This window comes from Passer domesticus, chromosome 3 (assembly GCF_036417665.1).
Source record: "Passer domesticus isolate bPasDom1 chromosome 3, bPasDom1.hap1, whole genome shotgun sequence".
Lineage (NCBI taxonomy): Eukaryota > Metazoa > Chordata > Aves > Passeriformes > Passeridae > Passer > Passer domesticus.
Window position 1 is genome coordinate 25,571,911 of NC_087476.1, and position 19,184 is coordinate 25,591,094.

The 19,184-nt window shown below is 40.0% G+C and overlaps 2 protein-coding genes across 8 annotated transcripts in view; one reads left to right on the top strand and one right to left on the bottom strand.

Moving 5' to 3' along the window:
- The first annotated feature begins 18 nt into the window (after nt 1–18).
- BAG2 (BAG cochaperone 2) lies at nt 19–7,808 on the top strand. Its single transcript, XM_064412258.1, has 3 exons — nt 19–198; nt 5,885–5,994; nt 6,972–7,808. The coding sequence occupies exons 1-3, from the start codon at nt 35–37 to the stop codon at nt 7,370–7,372; spliced, it is 675 nt and encodes a 224-aa protein (XP_064268328.1). The 5' UTR covers nt 19–34; the 3' UTR covers nt 7,373–7,808.
- Nucleotides 7,809–9,674: 1,866 nt separating this feature from the next.
- The window catches only part of RAB23 (RAB23, member RAS oncogene family), a 41,497-nt gene continuing 31,987 nt past the window's right edge, over nt 9,675–19,184 (bottom strand). For 5 of the 7 annotated variants that reach the window (XM_064412256.1, XM_064412253.1, XM_064412254.1 and 2 more), the window contains 4 exons: nt 18,112–18,268; nt 16,587–16,669; nt 15,180–15,272; nt 9,675–14,332 (listed from right to left, as the gene is read on the bottom strand). In XM_064412256.1, coding sequence (XP_064268326.1) covers nt 14,193–14,332; nt 15,180–15,272; nt 16,587–16,669; nt 18,112–18,268 — 473 coding nt within the window. In that variant the 3' untranslated portion in view covers nt 9,675–14,192. Of the gene's footprint in view, nt 14,333–15,179; nt 15,273–16,586; nt 16,670–17,223; nt 17,304–18,078; nt 18,269–19,184 lie in introns of those variants that run through there. The other 2 variants (XR_010358236.1, XR_010358237.1) reach the window with 2 other exon arrangements.

Consider the following 19,184-nt stretch of genomic DNA (forward strand, 5'->3'; position numbering starts at 1 on the left):
CGGCGAGGTTCCGCCGGCGGCAGCGGCGGGTGGGATGGCCCAGGCCAGGATCAGCGCCAAGGCCAGCGAGGGGGCGCAGCAGCAGCCGCAGCAGCAGCAGCAGTCGGGCGGGCAGCTCCGGGGCCGCTTCTACCGCTCCACCTCCATGGCCGACCGCTCCAGCCGCCTGCTCGAGAACCTGGACCAGCTGGAGCTCAGGTGGGGCCGGGGCCGGGCGCTGGGAGGGGGCCGGGGAGCCAGGCTGGCCCCGGGTCCGTGGCTCCGCAGCGCGGGCCGGCGGAGGGCGCGGAGCCCTGCCCCGGCCGGGCTTGGGGGGGGCGGTGTGAGGCTTCTGGAGGGGACCGAGGGGAAAGGGCTCTCCTCCATGCGGGGCAAAGTTTAAAAATGGGAGCTGCTGCTCTAAGGTGAGTTAGCGTGGCCTGGAAACACACGAAAATAGGAATAGGTATAGGAATGTATGAAAGTGGACGTTTTTCAGAGAAAGCTGCTTCGGATTTGTTACCGTTCAGGGTGCGGGGAGCCTTTAGCAGGCGGGGATGGGCTCTGCGAGCTGTGGCACGGCGGGTACGAGCATCGTGGCTGTCCCACCCTGTCGCCCCTGTCCCGCACCTGCGGGCAGGTGCTTTATAAGAAGATACAGGAAATCCGAGGATAAAACGTGGTGTCATTCAGGCTCTCGGAGACTTTGGCTGGCCTTTAAGCTGCAGTGCTGTATGCTGGCGTGTGAAGCTTCTTGTCTGCCAAGCCTCCCTTTGCACTTACTGGTTCAGCTGTGGATGTTCTTGTTGTGTTTGTGTCCACCTCCTTTCTGAGGTGTATTAAAACGTCTGACTATAAAATGTGAACAGCATTGCATTCTGCAGCTGAGGTGTGTTTTTCCAAAGTTATTGTACATGCTGTGTGAATTTCTGCATTGTGCCGAGACATGTCCTGACTTTTTCTGCTACTTGACGTTCCCTACCTAATGCCATTTGACTTTTTTCCCAGTTTGGCCTCATGAGAGATGATACCTTGCCTTTAATCATCTTCCCTGTCCTCTCAGCTCTGCTAAATTACATAGTGTCCTTTCTGAGGTGGATGGATGGATGTGCAGGATGCCACTGATTCACCTCCTCTGGTGCTGTTTCAACACACCCTTTCCTTCATTACAGCTGCATATTGATCAGCAGCTTTCACAGAACCACCCAGAACGTTTCTAGGACTTTCCTGTAATTAAAAGAGCTCTGTGGGATGCAGGAGTTTTATTTCCCCTTTCTGCCTGCATTACTTTGCATTATTCAGGAGTGGACTCGATGTGCTGTTATATTAGCCTTTCACTTAGCTTGATTAAATCTCCTTGAAGTCCTTTGCAGACTTCTTTGAATTTGACTAAACAAAATCACTGTCTGCAAACAAGTCTCACTGCTTATATCCAGGTCTAGGCGTATGATGAATATATAATCCAAAAATTAGCATGAGAATATGCAAAAATGTGTTTTAGATTTGCTGAGTGACTCTGAAACAAAGCAGACAGTTTGGTTAGCCAGCAATTAAACCCTCAATTAAACTTCCCAGTTTGCTGTGGTTCTTTCAGACAGCCATAATTCTAAATGTGGAATAGTAATGAGAGAAAAAAAAGTCTTAATTTGATAAAAGCCACTCAAGTCTTATGTTGTTTTTTCTATTCACAACTAATCAACATGCTTCATTTCAAATGTATTTTGACAGGAGGAGAAACTTCCAATCTTTCTCCTTATCCAGCTTGTTTGGTTTTCTATAGACCCTCAAGATGTTGCTTGTAGATACAATAAGTGAAAATTTGTCAAACTGAACTACAGCCTTTAATTAAAACCCTCAACAATCCTCAGTTCTCAAGTTGCTTAAAGTCAACTGAGCTCTTAAGCAAGCTTCATCCCTCTGGAAACCAGGATCAAAGAATGCTTTGGGATAGGAGGGACCTTAAAGGTCACCTAGTTCCAGCCCCCTGACATGGGCAGGGGCACTTTCAGTAGACCAGGTGGCTCAAAGCCCCATCCAACCTGGCCTTTAACACCTGCAAAGATGGAGAGTCCACAGCCTCTGGGCAACCTGTTCCAGTGTCTCACCATCCTCATAGCGAAGAATTTCTTCCTGATACCTAATGTAAGTCTACTCTCTTTCAGTTTAAAGCCATTGTCAAATGCTCCAGTTTGAACAGCCTTCCTTTTCCTCCCTTTTTTTCAACTGAGAGCTTCTTTCCCAATAGTAATGGGGTGTTTTTGTACCTCCCTGATAGGGGATTTCTGCTGTATGTAAAGTGAGCAGGGAAGGGGAATCAGTTTGGGAGGGAGTGCTGGGGAGCGAGTTCCTGAGGCAGAGGTGGCGAGGAGGGCAGGTGGCACATTTGCCCCTTGTAAGGGCTTGGACCTTCCTGACTGCCAAGATATCTCAGGAGCAGCTGGAAGCCAGACCAGAGGCTCTGTTTATGAGTCACTGTGTTCTGTTGGTTAAGTGAAAACACAGTTTTAGGTGTGATGATACATGAGGTCAGTCAGAGTCTTGCTGGGTATTTTTTATCTTCATTTTTTGTACTTTTTATCTTGTTCTTTGGATCAGCCATGTTCCACCAGCATTCATTTCAGTGTTCACAGGACTGCTTACCTAGGAGTGGACACTCAGCTGGAGGAGCTGAGGATGCCAGGGTGAAACCCCATTTTGTCTCCCTCCAGTGTGCCTGATTAGCTCCATTTCAGGAAAAAAAAAAGCTGTTCCATCCTCAGATGTTTCTTATTTCCTTTGAAAACTTATCTGAAGCTCCAGCCCGTGGGCTTTAATAGTGGGCTGTTTAAGTCAGTCAGTAGTTTAAAGGACAGGGTTATTGCAGCTGTCCTAAGAAAGAGGGTGTCAAGTTTCTCATCTGGAAACAAAAGCACAGCCTGGTCCACCTGTTTCTCAGGGGAATGCTCTTCTCATGTAAATGGTATGTAGCAAAAAAAGGCATTGCTCACCTAATTGCTCACAAACAGGGAAAATCAGAAGTAAGGAATGTCTTTTTCAGTGTTAGGTAATAGATGGAATATTTAGTTAAGGTTCAAAGCAACAAATTTAGTTGGATTGTTCCAAGTAAAAATATGATTGGAGGTTTGTATCTCTAAGAAGAAAAGGACTGTATTGCTGCATCAAAAGAATTGATAACTGGGCATAAATATGACTATTTTGTGTTCTATTTTCCTCACCTTTTATTCTTTGGTTGGTTGTTTTTTTGAGACTTGGATTGTGTTTCCACCCCTTCCTACATCAGGCACCTCTGTTAAAGGTTTAAATTTTCCATCTGTTTTTTTTGGTTCCCCACACAAGGAAAGATTTACAGAAACCTGTGAAGTTAAGAAACCATGCATTTTAGGAGAGAAGTTATGAGAACTGACTGCATGGTGTGATCCTGACACATTATTTTTCTGAAGTTGGTATGACTGGTTTCCATTTTTTTTGTTAGGTTTCCCCCCAGCTCCACTAGAGCACTGTTCTGAAATGACCCGTCCCACTGTTGTCTGGTACTCTATATTGCAGTTTAGGAAATGGTAAAAATAATTCTGAAGTAGCAATTATTGCAAATAAAACAGTTCTCCCGATTTGGTTATATTACCTTTAGTAAATTAATGTCAATCAAAGTTGCTGAACTGTATTTTTCTTTTCTTGCCGTATGCAACATTAATTCTGACAATTTGGCTTTTAGGTCCTACCTCACATACCAAGCTGGCCTTTGGAAGCAGTGATATTTTAGGCATCCCTTTAGAACTGTACCAATTCAGGATATATCTCTGCAATGCAGGTTTTCCACATTCTTCTTAGGACCCAGCAAAGCCTGTGGAAATCATGGACTGATCTATCTACTGAAGGCAGAACTTCAGTTTTTACATCAGTACAATGATATCCAGAATCTGATTTTAAAACACTATCAAAATTGAAAATCTGCACATCAGATTTTTAATTTACAACTTTCCAGTGACTAATATTTTTTAAAAGGCATGGCAAGGCATTTTGAAAATATTACTAGACTTCCTAAATTATAAAGTGAAGACATCTGAAGTATGAAATGACTCCACCTGCCTCATTGCTCTTACTAACCAGTCCAAAATAATAATTAAAATTATTTGCTCTTGGCATGAATTTGCATTGCATTAACTTTTCCCACTCCTCCTCCGAAAAAACATTAAAGGCAAGGCCTGAAGTCTGTGCTTTCACTGACTAAATTAGGTTAAATATTTTGTAAAACAGAATCATTTAGTGAGCAGGCTGCTTGCGAAGAGTGACTATATCCTCAAATGCTCCCATTTTTCTGCTTTCACCCTCTTTTCTCTTGCTGCTGTTACCAGCCTTCAGCCAGCCTGTGAGGAAGGAGCAGCAGCTCCGTGCCTGTCCCAGGAGACCCGCCCTCATCTGCAGAGACAGCAATGAGCCACTGCTCTCTCAGGGCAGCGCCCAGAGATGTTGAAGAGTGTAGAGCACCTAAGAGACTTAACAATGTTTTGGTTTGTTTCCCCTTTTCTGGCCAGGTTTCATAAACATTTCAGGATAGATGGATAGATTTTTGTGATGCAGCCAGACCTCCCGAGCTGTGCATTGCAAGCATCTCAAACCATCAGCCAGGTTCACATTACACTCTTGCTTTTCTGTGCGGCCTGTGAACACAGAATTGATGGTTTTGGTGCAATTCTTGTAACCAGTTCCAGGCTGGAAAATCTTCTCGAAGCCCCTACCCTCAAGTCTCAGAGAAAAGCCAAGGGAGAGGGACATTTCCCTTTTAGTATCAGGTGTTGCATTAGAGCTCTCCAGTGTTCTTTTCCATTATTCAGCTGAATGCAAAAGCCCTCTCTTTAAAACTGTGGTGGGGAATAAGACATGAATTAAGAAACTGGACTCAGATTTCTTATGGGGCATTTTCACATTGCCCATGGTGAGCTGAGTCTGCACTTCATACCACAAGGAGAGGTGGCTGTGGGCACAGAACCACACCGTACCAAGACCCAGTAGTTACAGTTTCTGATGGACTTTCCCCTTGGCCTCACTGTGAGGCTCACATGTCAGCTTCAGCACAGTAATGGGACTGGAGTAGGGGTCTGGCTTCAGGAGGGACTGAATTTCATGCTTCCTTGCAAGCCCAGAAATAGGAGCTGCTCCCACAGAAGCTTCCTCCCTGTGTGAATCACAGTGAGCATCGTTCCATGGAAAGCACCAGTGACAGTGGGAGCAGGCAGTCCAGCATCTTCTCCCAGTGACCAAGGCACACCACATGTGTTGGGGAAAGCCCTGTCACGTTAATAAAAGTTAATAAAAGTTAATAAAAGTGTGTGAGCTGCGTCCCACTCACAGGGTTTCTCCTTTGGGGAAGGGGTTGTTTGGTGTGTTGCAGTTTTCTGCAGAGTTTGTTGCTTTGCAGGTGGATTCTGTGGGTTCTTCTGGCCTGGTGGTGGCACAGGGAGCCAGGGCTCCTTGCTGCCTCCATCTCTGCAGCTGTCACCCTCACTGCCAAGTTCCCTGATGGGAATTCGGTCCCTTTCTCTCCTAGTTAGGCAGATGATAATAATTGCCAGTTGGCTACAGGACTTCTGCTATGGGGCTGTAGTACCATCAGGCTCTGCATATCCAGATTAACCACAGAGTAGGATAGAACAGCACTGTCAGTAAAAGAAAATATTTAAGTCTGATTGAATTGCTGTTGTTTCCATTTGCCCCTCCATCTGTTTGGTTTTTTTATTTATACTGCGTCTTGAAAAGTGAAGACAGAGAACATCATGAAGTCAGAGAATCTGTCTCATGGATAACCAAGAACTGACTGCACTCTAAGCTGAAGTTTAAAACAAGAGTTCTTTGCAGCTGAACAGCTATTTTATTATTTAAACACTTTGTTTGGTTCAACCACCTACAGGGTAGAGGCTTTCCGTGATGCAGCATCTGCCATGGAGCAAGAGAAAGAAATTCTGCTTGAAATGATCCACAATATACAGAACAGCCAGGATATGAGGCACATCAGCGAAGGTGAGAAGCTGCTTTCCTGTACCCTCCAACTGACCCAAAGTCTAATCAGCCCATTTTTTAGGGAGCAGCTCTTTGTGAGCAGCACTCTGCTGCTGGTAAGGGTGCAGCATTGGAGCCAGCTGAGGTTGTTGAAGTGTTACTCATTATCCTGAGATTTCCTCTTCTTGACTAAATTCATGCTGTTCAGGTGGATGGACTATCATGAACGTCACTGCTGTGCATGTGAAAGCCTATACTCAGTTCACTGATACATTTTCAAAATCAAGATTAACATTGCTTTGCTGGGGGCGAGTCATTGATGATGATGATGATGATAATATAGTTGAAAATTATTTTGACTACTGGACAGACATGAGTGCTACAAAGTGTACAGCGTGCAAGAACCTGATGATTAAGATCATTGTCGTAGTTGTGTGATTCATGGCTTTAAATATATTCCCTAAACCTGGTTATTAGGTACTTTAAATTGCTGGTTTATTGGCTCTTCAAGAGCCTACATTTCATATTTTTAAAAAGCAGCTATAGTTTCAGAAAACAGAAAAGCAGTTTTTTCATGGCCTCTTATTATATCTAGTTTTGTCTTTATGGCCTTCTGGGGTATTGTCTGAATCTCTCGCTCAGAAAGGCACAGAAGTCCTTAATGAGCTAGTTCTGTTCCTGAGTGTTTCCTCATAATATTGTATGTTTTGCTTTAAAGCATCACAGCAAGCAGTGTGTCAGCAGTGGAAAAACATTGCTTACAATTTTAGTAGCATTTAATGGCTCATTTCAAATCAGATACTGGCTTCTATGAAATTAGTATGACTTGGGCAAATGTAAAAAGCTCATTTCTGCCTTCTGGAAATCTTGTTGATTGTCACTTACTTAAAAAAAAATGTTTACTGCCAAATTATAGCAGTTTTGAGTGTCTTGATGACGCTATTTGCACAGGAAGGTATTTGCCTGTAACCAAGAATATTTTCTTGCTTTGAATTGAGGTGAGAGAGAAGAACTTAATTTGACTGCTAATCGCCTGATGGGCCGAACCCTCACGGTGGAGGTTTCCGTAGAAACCATCCGCAACGCGCAGCAGCAGGAATCCCTCCTGCACGCCACCAAGATGATCGATGAGATCGTCAATAAACTCCTCGATGACTTGGAAGACGCCAAAATGCGCTTAATGTCACTTTACGGTGCGTGCACGTCCGACGTGCCAGCGGGACCCATCGATCAGAAATTCCAGTCTGTGGTCATCGGATGTGCCATTGAGGATCAGAAGAAAATCAAAAGGCGCCTAGAGACTCTGCTCAGAAACTTGGAAAATTCTGAAAAGTCCATCACATTGTTGGAGCATCAGAAATCATCTGTTCGGCAGTCTTGCAACAGCAAACAGGATTAACGTATCCTCCTGGCTACTTCTGGCAAACCACAGGATGAGCAAGTGCCCGTAAAAAGCACACAGAAGCCAAGAAAAGAATTCTCTGTATGAGCACACAAGTATATACACATCCACACGCACCAAAGTATCTTTGATTGCGAGGTGCAAGCATTTAGTGGGTTTTGTAGCATTGGCATTTTCTTTTGGCAATAAGGAATGCTATCAGTTCTTCTGTAGAGTCAATACTGCTCTATTGCAAATTGTAATTGTGCTTCTGCTGAACTGACAGAAACTGAAAATGTAGCCTTTCTCCATTCTCCTGGGTTTTTTAAACTAAAGTTGTTTTGTCCTATCATGAAATTTCAGCTTTTCTCTGCTGTATATGTAGTGTGTGAACCAGACTTTTGGGGACAAAAGAAAAATCATGGCAATAAATCAAAAGAATTAATAAACCGTTTATGGTATTTTCATAAACAACACAGTGTCCTACTCATTACCATTTACGATTTTGCACTTTTTGAATATTTTGAATAAACCGATGACTAGAGATAGACAGCTACTGCCAGTTTTTAACTGAGAAAGTGAAAAGCAACACGTATCACCAGGGATCACCAGACCTTACTCTCAAAATCCCCCCTCCGTGCCTGGTGAACCATTCTGCTCCCACAAGCTAATTGTAGCTTTGAGATAATAGATAATAGAAAGGGGAATTGTACATCAGCTACTACTCCACTTTTGCATCATCTATGAAGCCACAGAGCAAAACATTTTGACTTCTCACCTGGCAAATGTCATGTTTGTGTCTTGTCAAGGATGGTACTTTGTACATCCAGCATTACTCACCTCTTTGTGTGAGTGGTTTTTGGTTTTTTTTATCTTCCACTCTCTCACTCACAGTAACTGCTGTGCATCATCACTGAGCTCTGTGGCTGTGGGTCAAAAGTTGCAGATTTTAGGGTGTGCCTGGAATTTTGTCCTGCCCTGCAGCCTGGCCAGTCTTGCAGTACTTCACCCAAGGCTGGCAGTGCCCGGTGCCTGGAGGGGAGCAGGGTGCTCTCTGGCTCAGCCACCAGCAGTTAAAGCTCAGCTGAAGGGAGCCCCAAGGGTCTGAGTGATGCCACCCACCACAGCTGCCTGGTGGCAGTGCCTAGGGTGTTACAGCTGCAGTGTCACACCTGGATGCTCTGAGGGAACCAGCCCACGGAGACCCTGCACATCAGGCTCCTGCACAGCCAGCCCTGTGGTTTTAAATGCCTTGAATGGCCTCAGGGGCTCTGCAAGAAAACCCAAGAGCTGTGCTTCTTGGGAACCAGCTGCTATGAGGTCACTGTCACTGCATTTAGTTTGCAGAAATGGCACTTCAGGTGGGTGCTTCAAATGCAGTCCAGTTTCAGCTTTGAGATTAATTCTGTAATTCCACTTCAAAAAATCTTCCAGCTAATCAACGGTATTAAAACCCTTCACAGTAATACACAATCTGTATTGTTTTCAGAACTTGTGCTATGCAACACTTAAGTTGAACATAGCCTCTTGTTTCTTAGAATATTCATTCAATATTTGGGTTTTTAAGGCCATTATAAGGTTATTCAGGCAAAAAGCCTTTTTGTTTTCTCTCTTAGATCCTCTTCATTGTACTGATACCTAAAAGCATTTTTATTTTTATAGCACTTGTGCTATCACAGAATTGCAGAAGAGGTGGGTTAGAAGGGACTGATGGAAGGTCATTTAGTCCAATGCCTCTGTAATGAGCCTAAACCACTGCTTAACACCCTGATAAGGAATAATTGGCAAACACTTTGATTTTCTGTATTCAAAACTGCATGAAAGAGGAAGCAGGACTGTGTTACTTCTGATATTCTTCACATACCTGGGTAAAGAGGCAGATAGAAATGCTGATTTGTGCTTTACTAAAAGGAGAAAAAATACCAAAACAATGCAAAACCCCCAGCCAACAATCACTAGTGACTATTTACCTGTTTATTTTCAGAAAAGGGACCAGGCATCTTGGATATATTAATAATACTTTAATGCCACTTCCAATGTCTACAATCTTAAACTTAAACCTTGTCACTGTATTGGCCTGACCAATCATAAAAAGCAAAATGACCAGAAAGAGCAGAAAACAATCCCTATTTTGTATTTCAACCATGTGGTAAAGAAATCAGAGGCAAGAGCTAAGAAACACCATTTCTGTTTGTCTGGGGCATCCACACTTGTTCCTTCCAGTGCTCTCAGGTGCTGCCTTTGATCCCAGCTGTTGGCAACACACACCCAAGAGTCAAGCACACGTTTCTCAATCAGATTGAGGTTGCACAGCTTGTAGTTACAGCAATTTTTGAAATTTAATATACTGACAATTTAATATAACCACAAAAGTAGTGACTTATATCAGACCAAACAATAAGCAAACAAACATTTTAAGTTGCATGATGCAACCAACTAGTGTCACTTACAAGAGAACAGCAGAATTAATTTGTAGGGATTTTACAGAACAGCATACACAAGATACTCAGTTTTAAACACTGATTCTTCTGACTGAGGATTTGGTATGTTTGATGGTATGTTGACTTTTTTTTTCTACAAATCTGTTACATTTACTTGAGATCATGATGGTGATAAAACCAGTTATGTACATTTCCTCTTTTAGCCAGTTACATTTAAGCCATTAGTAACAATGCATCTTAATCCTCACAATGAGAATGGTGTTTCTCCTGGTCCACAGTAATTTTTAATTTTTCTTATCAACTTTAGTGATTTATCATTATTACCCTTCTACTAGAAACCTGAGAATGAGCCCAGTTCAGTACTAGGACTTACCTGGCTTTGAGATGACTCATGTAGAACACTTCAACATGGAACACTAGCAGGTTTCTTATTCCATTATAGCACCTTTCATCTTAAATCTAAGCATTGCTGTGGTTTTCATTCTATAATTTTGATTATCTGCTTGTATGCCATATTTAACAAAGACTTATTTTCTTCTCTCAATACTATTTGTGCATTAGAAAGAAGATCTGCACAACTCTTGCTTCCTACAAAAAGACGGCAAGGGCGTTTTGATGAATTCAAGCTTGCTGGACCATCCTTGCACTCTCATTTTGGTACAATTAGTGTTCAGGTACTGGAACTTCTACCAGAGGTCTATGGCTACAGTTAGAAAAGCAGCAGGGGCTCAGGTAGTGTCACTGGAATGGAGCAGCGTGTGTGTTGGCTCGCTGCACGATGAACTCCCACAGAGAAGGGCAGATCATTCACCTGTTAACACCTGGAGCTCTCAGCCTGAAGGGTGCATGAACAGCTTCAAGGGCAGCCTTGCTGAGTCTTGTGCATGTACCCCACATAACCCACCAGAGTGCTGTGTGTTCAGCTGCTCAATGCTCTTTAGATTATCCCACCTCTACAGAAATACTGTGAAGGAAAACTTCAAGTCAGATGTGCTGCAGCCCAATAATGAAGAAAATAAAATGTTGTATTTTACTGAAGCATAAAAATTAAACAGAAAATCAGACTGACAGTGTGGTAATTCAGGCATTTTGACTACAAAAGTGTTGCCTTAAGAAACACTGAAAGTAAGAAAGCTTCAAAATTGTCCTAAGTGGAATATTTAAAGTCTTTTTAAAATTAACCACACACACACAAGCACAAAAATTAGTGTGATCAGTCATACAACTTTGAGATTTGCTATTTCCAGTTGGAAATACATCCCTAGCATTACTGCTTTGCATCTAACGATGCCCCACGTACTGGGAGAACACCCATTCACTGAATGGATACAACACAGAAGTGACAAAGCTGTAGTGTCACACTCTTTAGTGGATCTCTGTTTCACTAAGGCATTAACAATCACTGGAGTTTCCTGCTAGTGGTAGCTTTATCAGCCAAGGGCAAAGCATTGTGGCAAGATCCAGATAATACAGCCAATGAGCTATTCAAGAGATATAAAAAGAAAATACAGGAGTGCAATGAAGTTTGTGTCATGTGGCATGAGAATCTCTTGCTCTTAATCCTGGGCACCATGGACATAACAGAGCCACATCCTCACTGACCATGCAGGGATGCAAAGAGAAGAGCATTTTTATTACCAGCCTTGCACCTGTAGGTTTTGCTACTAAAACATATTATATTTTAATGAGTACTCTTTGAGTGGAGAATGAAGTAATATTTGTAATAAAAATTATTCATGAGGGACAACATTTAGACATGTCTCTTCTTCCAAAAGGCAAAAGTTAGTGCCACTGAAGAGCCACTGAAGAGTGATGTGAATACCTAAAGGTTCCTGCAATATGCAAGTCATCTGGTTTACACCTACACACCAAGCCCAGTAAAATAAAGAATCAAAATTTTCAAGTAGCGTACATGCAGGGCACTTCCCAGAAAGATGTTAATTTGAGCAGTTTCCATCACAGTCATATTAAAGAACAAGCACTGCAAGGTCTCAACAAAGAAAGATCCACTTTAGATTTAGGGTGGGAGTAAAATGAAAACTCGCTGTTACCCAATGCTTCATGTAACTATTCCTACATTAAAATATATATACTACATTTCAATATATCTTAAATCTATCAAGTCTGTCAAGTCTCCACCTATGAAAAGACTGCTGAGTTGTTAAAAGCAGTAGTTTATAGTGACATACTGTAAATACAAACAACCTGTACTAATTGTACAGTGTGCTACAGTATAACATAAAATCTTGTAAATTGCCATTAGACACAATAAAGACTTGCTTTTCAATACGCTGTACAAGTCAAACAAGGCAAAAAAAAGATGTTTCAAACACTTTGTGGATTTGTTTGTTTTTCATGAAAAATTAATAAAATCCATGAAACTTGTAGAAAGACAGTGAAATGCAAAAGTTTCCATATTAAAAACAGTTGTCAAAATTCTTCATGCATACACTCTCCCCTAAGTTGTGAAGTGGCCCCATGATGTTCAATTATCTTATCCCAAGTACCTTATTTCTTACTTTTTAAACTGCTAAGAAAGATAGGACTTGACTCCATTTATACACACAGTGATTAAATGCACTTGTTAAAAAATAGAGGCCTTTATCCAATAGAAAACACAGGAAACATTATGGTGAAGAACACACAGTTTTGTTGCAATAGCAAAAGGGATGGAGCACCCTCCTTCTTGCCAGCAACAGGAGATCTCTAACAGCTTGTCAAAGAAACTGTGGTACGTGGTAGAAAGCCTAATACAGTAAACATAAAATACAGAGTTCAGAGATCTTTAGTGTTTGTGCATAACTTGCCACTCACTTCTTCCCTGCAGACAGTGGGAATAAGAATACATTTCAGTTTTCATACTCATTGACTCAGAAACAAAGTCAGTCAAGCTTCCTACATGAATTCACATAGTGAAAAGTCCTTCCTTCAAAAATATACAGGATCACTCAACCAATTTTCATTCTCATACACCATTTATAAAACTATTAAAACTCTGATTTTTTAAGCAGCAGATTTTGCATTTGTCACTGGCAGACTTGTAGAAATCTTAGAAAGTTAAAATTATATCATACCATACAAAATCATGTAAACAAAATGGATAGTTTTTAAAAGGCATGCATGCTCTTGAAGAGGATTATAAAGTGTTCATTTTTGCTAAATAAAAGGTATCTTGCTTACCATTTTTAAAAGCACCTTAGTGATTTAGGAGCCTTAGCCCAAATAACCTTGAAGTTAAATTTGGGCTCCTAAATGTCTAAATCAGTTCTGTAAAATTACTGAAGCACTTTGAAATTTTTTTGCCATGTCTCTCATCTTGCAGAATTAGATTTCCTTAACTTTAAATCTGAGACAACATTCGAGAATGTCTCCCTAATATAATCAGCTGCAGTTTTTTGGATCCCTGTAACTTAGTTTATGGTATCTATGAAAAAATTTCAACAATAAATACTTTGTAACACCACTTTGAAAATTCCTTTTTCATAAGATGACACAGGATACAACAATCAATTTGAACAAGAATATGATTATATGTTCCTTCTGGATAGTTATTAGTGTTATTTGTTCAACCTGTTAAGACTGAGAAAAACAAACTTACAAAACATCTGTAGCATAGCATTAGGTAAAAAGGAGCATTTTTGGCACCACACATTTTTAAGTCTAAGCTTTTAGGCCCGAAGTATAGCAAGTTAAACATACACAGTGGCAGCTTGGAAAGCCTCATTTGAAATGCAACATTTTTAAAGGACAATTAGAAGATGCTATTTGATGATCATTAGCTGATCTCCAAGTAACGTACACATTGGAACCAAGCCTAGATATTCATCCCAAATGTTTACATATATACCTTAGCACACACAGATATACAATGCAAGGATCTTGCACCCACAGGACTGACAGAATCCTGGCAGAATATTAATATGGTCAGGCATAAAACGAAGTAGTGTATTTTTGCTCTTCATTTATCTTGTTAGTGTCCTGACTAACCAATTCTAGTATTTTCTTTGAAATATAGTTGCAAGGTTGCTACATTACCTTGGGCCATAGAGTTACAGTCCGTACCTATACGTGTAAGTATTACCCTTATATTAAATGTGCTTTGCAAGTCAGCAATACCTAGTTCATAGCTCTGTAAGTAATTCCTTGAGAAAGGAAAAGCTCACCTACTCTGTACAAAGTGCACGAGGCAGCCACGGTTCTGTGTGTCGCCACCAGGTGTCTCATGCCACACAACAAACCCACGGCATCAGCAAGTTCATCAAAATCCACCCTCTGTCTAGGAGGCACAAGATTTGCTAAAGCACCGGTAAAAATACCTCTACAGCTGGCTTTATTCTGTATTCAATTGCACAACTTCATCCAATTCTCTGAGTTGCTTAATTTCCTCCAAAAATGGTCTAAGGTATACTGCAGTTGCTAAAAGGACTTCTGTTTTTCTTGGTCCTCTGTTTGTTGGGTTTAAGGTTGATGACATCTCCACCATTAAGAGTGCTAGAATTCTGGTTGGAGTGACTTCCACCAGCTGTATTAAAAACACCTACAGAATTCAGACAAGAGAAGTATTTGTATTTGTTTACTGCTTGCAGAATAATACACGAACACTTTAGATGCAACACCTGCTAAGTCATAGCAGAAGACCTCAAATGTATACACCAGTTTTTAAATCTATTTTGAGTCAATTTTGCAGCTAAATTGGAAGTAGAGGCAGTTGCAATTACTAACCAGGCAGTATTTAAAGCTAGCATGCCTCTGTGTAATTAAAGGGCAGCAGATGCACTCACCTGCATATGTATGTTACTAACTGCACACAGTTGTGGTTAGTTGAGTAACATAATAGAAGAAAAACACGGTGATTTAAAATTCAGAAACTTTGTTGATATAAAGGCAAGTAAAAGGCCAGAATAAAAAGGGAGCACTGTATGGAAAAAAAAATACCTGACTCAGAAACGCTTTAAAGAAGAACTATAGAAGTTCAATGTTTTCTTACAGAAGGCAACTTACAAACACCTTCTGATTACACGCCAGATTCTTTCCCCATGAGTCTTCTAAGTCCACACCGAGATGAGCAACACTATGTAATGCTAATTACATTAAAAAAACCCAACAAGTATCCTTCTCAAATCCTTGCACAATCTTGTTTAAATGAATTCAGTAAAAGGGCACTTGCTAAGCATTAGCTAGAAACTTTTGTGTATCAGTCTGACCATCTTGTAATTTTAAAGAGTCACAAAGTTATTTTACAAAAAGAGATGATATCCTAAGATAGGGAGGTAATAATTAGACTGATTCACCTTGTATTAATTCCATAAGGAAACAGATGAGACCACAAGCTATGATGGCACAAAATACTGTTTCTAGGGGTTTTTTTATTATAGTATACATACCAATCTTGTTACTGCTTGTATGTACTACTTCTGAATCTTCTGCTGTTTGTTGCTTGAGCTTTTGAAGATATTTATCAGCCAAATACTTAAAAACTGGAAAGTTAAAAAAGAAAAAAGGTATATCACAGAATGTTTAATAATAATAATAATAATCATCATCATCATCATATTGCCATTATATCAAAATTTTGCAAGGTGACAAAAGTGCACTTCACACCCCAGGTTTAGCACAACCTGGTAAGTGATTCTGGGCAAGCCTGAGTGCCTGGGTAGAATCCAGGTCACTCCAGTGTCTGCCCAGCTCTTGCAGTTTGCAGTACTGAAGTCCTGCGCAGAAATATCTCAATGCTCATATAAAAAAAAAAACGGCACACACATATTGCCAAATGTTTCAATTAATGCAACTTGGAAATTGTTACAGTTATGTAGGGATTTAATGTATATATATTTTGCAAGAAGCCTTAAAAAACAGTAGTCAAGTAAAATAAGTCTATTAACAAAACTTGGCAACAAGGTTTTTCTAATTAACTAATGCTACCCTCATTTCTATTGGTGTATATAAAGTTGACCTAGGGAATCTGAAAAAATATACAACTAAAGCAGAATTTTCAGAACCTAGATGTGCTATGATTATTTACATTTGTAATTCAACTCATTTAAAGATGATACAAAACAGTATTACATTTTCTCTTCTAGATTTTTCCCATGGTGAATGATGTTAATAGAGAAGAAACAGGGAGTTTACTATTAATCTGGGCTAATTAAACAAGAATATATAATTAGGGCTAATTAAACAAGAATATATCGCTATAAATCTTGACCAATTAAACAAGAATATATGATTATTCAAACCCAGGCCACAAAAGACAGACTCAAAATTTTAACACTACTCTTATGAAATTAAGTATGTTAAAAGCGGTACTTAGAAACTATTAAAATATCACCAGCAGACAAAACACTGCAAGAGATGCAATATTTTAATGTATTTTATTTAAATATAACTAAAATATAAAATAATTGATTCTATCAATTACTTATTAACTATTAGTAATTACAAAATAATCTGTTCAACAACTTTTACGTTGCAATAATTGAGCTACGTGTATTTGTTTTAAAAGCTCATGCTTACTGCCAGTCATTAGGACTAAGGAGCCTTAACACAGTGGCACTGGTGAACCTCGCAGCTGTGTGTGCTTGCGGAAGAGAAAGATGTGCACAAAGAAATGGGGCTAACCCACTGACAGCAGGCAATTTTAGCTGTGTTTAAGGCGTGCTGCTATGGAATATGAAGAGGATGAAGAGGGTTGCCAGCAGCATGCGAGGATGTGTCGGTAGCAGCGGGCTCCAGCCGGGGAATGGCCACGGAGCAGCGGCAGGAGCGGACACGCCTCCCCCGGCACCGCCTACCTTCGCTCACGTTCAGGTCTTCCTTCACCGACGCTCGGTAGAACCTCACCTTCAGCTTCTTGGCCAGCGCTTCTGCCTCCTCACTGCACAACGCAAGATGGCTTTGTAAGTCCTTATTTCGTTCAATTGTCAGCATTTATTCTTGTAAACAAAATGCTTTGTTTTAAGTTAAACATGGCAAAGTGGGTTGAGAAATTCAAGACAGTAAAAAAATACCTAATCCTTAATTTCTTTACAGTATCTCCACTATAAAAATAAGGTATTTTATATGTAGTTTCTTTATGACTCAAAGGAATTCTTTCCAGTGTTTACTGACTTCATTAAATAAAACTTCCCAAGGGTTCAAAGAAGTGTGTTGGTGAAACCAAAAGGAAGGAGGCTGTAATTAACAGCATCATCACTGCAAACTCTAAACAACAACAAAAATTAATCCTTAAGCATATCTTAATGAAGCAGTATGGTATGCAATCAGATGAGTGCACAGACGAAATCAAGAATTACTTTTTTCAGTGAAGTGAAAAAGAACTTATGTTAAACTTTAAGAAACTTATGAATACTTCCCTAAGGAAAATCAAGTCATCAGAAAAATTATATTACTGAGGCAGAGTATTCTGAGAACCAAACCTAAGTGACATACCATGAATAAAGGAGGAGTTCAAATGCAATTTTGCTTTTCCTTTGAAAAATCCTCAGAATTCTTTGCAGAAGTAGTAGAAGCTGATTTATGCCATCAATGATAGCAAACAGACAACAAAGAAAGCCAGTGCAGGAAACAACAAAAAAAGAAGAAATAATTTAAATCTCTCGGGAAGATGATAGAAATTGAAGAAGTGGAGAATGATCATCTTGATCATGCACTATTTTCTACATGAAATGCAGTGGTAAATAAACACATTTGTTAAGCTGATTTTATGACAAGAATGAAATTGGTCACATACACCAGGGCAGAATGAACTGACAATAAATCTGTAAAGAAAAATACAGCAAGGAAGATTCAGCACCATGCAGTTTGAGAATATTACCACATACGTACTTCTATAGAGTCACAATGTTTTGATAAAAATGAATAATAAAAAACGAATTAAAGAAAGCAAAGAATATTAGCAAGCATTCACTAGCCAAACAGACAATGTGCCTTCAGTGGTGCACAGCAGTTTAAAAGTAACTGAAATTTAACAGGAGAGAAAATCTATAGTTTTAGATTTTTAGGGGAAAAAAAAGGATGTGAATCATATTATGCCAGAACCAATCTTTTCATGTCTTTCCTTTATTACTTTTGGCTTCAGAATGCAGCATGAAATAAACAGAAGGCTCCTAGCTTTGCAGCACATCTGCCCAAGAATCTACACTCATGCAGCAACACCCACACCATGTGCTTCTAGGGCACGTCTAAATGCAGGACACAGGTGGGACAACCCAGACACTCTAAGTCTGCACCAGAAACTCCCACAGACTTCTTTTTTTAAAACTTGTGTATACAGGAGGCACCTACTGATCTTTAAAAGTAGTACAATAGAACTCCTACTTCTTTATGCAAGAGTCATCAAGAAGATCAATCTTATTCTGCACAAGAACTGTAGGAATGTCTCCAACTTCAGCCACAACTTTTTGCTTCCAGGTAGGGATTGCTTTGAAGGACTCTCTGTCAGTTGTAGAAAACACAAGAACACAAGCCTGGGCTCCTAGAAATACACAAATAAATTACAAATACATATACATACAAATTAGCCAATAAACAATAGAAAAAAAAATTGTAATGTATTTGAAATATGAGAGATTTTTAAAGTTTTTCCCACAAACATGCACTTTTACTACCAGCTTGTGTCAAACCACTAGTCACAGATTCCCTAAATGAAAATTCATTGCCATATTATTTTGATCATTACAGCCATCTTTATGATGACTATGGGTCTGTTACCTTTAAAGCTAATTCCAGAATACTGAGTGTATGCAGGGGAAAGGAACAGGAGGAGGTCTGGAAAGGCTGGAAAAAGGGAAGGGAAGGGAAGGTTAATTTATTGCTGTTTTACAGACACATTAACAGAGGCCAGAAGGCAGACTTTTTCCCGTGTGCAGCATCTGTAGAGCACATTTCACATTATTCTTTGTGGTACAGAAATCTGGATTTTGGAAAGCAGAAAACTTTAAAAAGTATTCAGATGAAGTTGTGATTATTTCAAATAAATTGTTAGTAGCTTTTTGGGGAAAATAAATGTGATTCCAATTTATACTGTCAGATAGTCTAATAAATCTATCAGAGCAGTACAATAAATTACACAAAACCTTTTGTTACAGTTTTGTAAATAAACAATAGTTAAAAAACTCCATGGATACTGAGAAGGTACTCCACAGCTGAAATAGCAGTGTGTGGTCTTTTGACTGTCCAGTAGCCCTGTGTTATTCTTCAGAAACTGCTTTTCTTTGCACATGTCATTATTTATATGCCTTCAATGTACTAGTTGTTTAGTAACAGAGTATGAAAGGAATAGATAGTGAGAGTTTTTGAGAATCTAGCATAATCTTGTGGTGAACATCTCCCATTAATATCATATAGCATGAAAAATTTTTCATCAGTATGAATTTTACCTCTGAGTTTCA

Coding starts and splice junctions, on each gene's coding strand:
- BAG2 (XM_064412258.1), top strand. CDS start 35: ATGGCCCAGGCCAGGATCAGCGCCAAGGCCAGCGAGGGGGCGCAGCAG. Junction 199..5,884: donor CTGGACCAGCTGGAGCTCAG/GTGGGGCCGGGG, acceptor AACCACCTACAG/GGTAGAGGCTTTCCGTGATG. Junction 5,995..6,971: donor TATGAGGCACATCAGCGAAG/GTGAGAAGCTGC, acceptor CTTTGAATTGAG/GTGAGAGAGAAGAACTTAAT.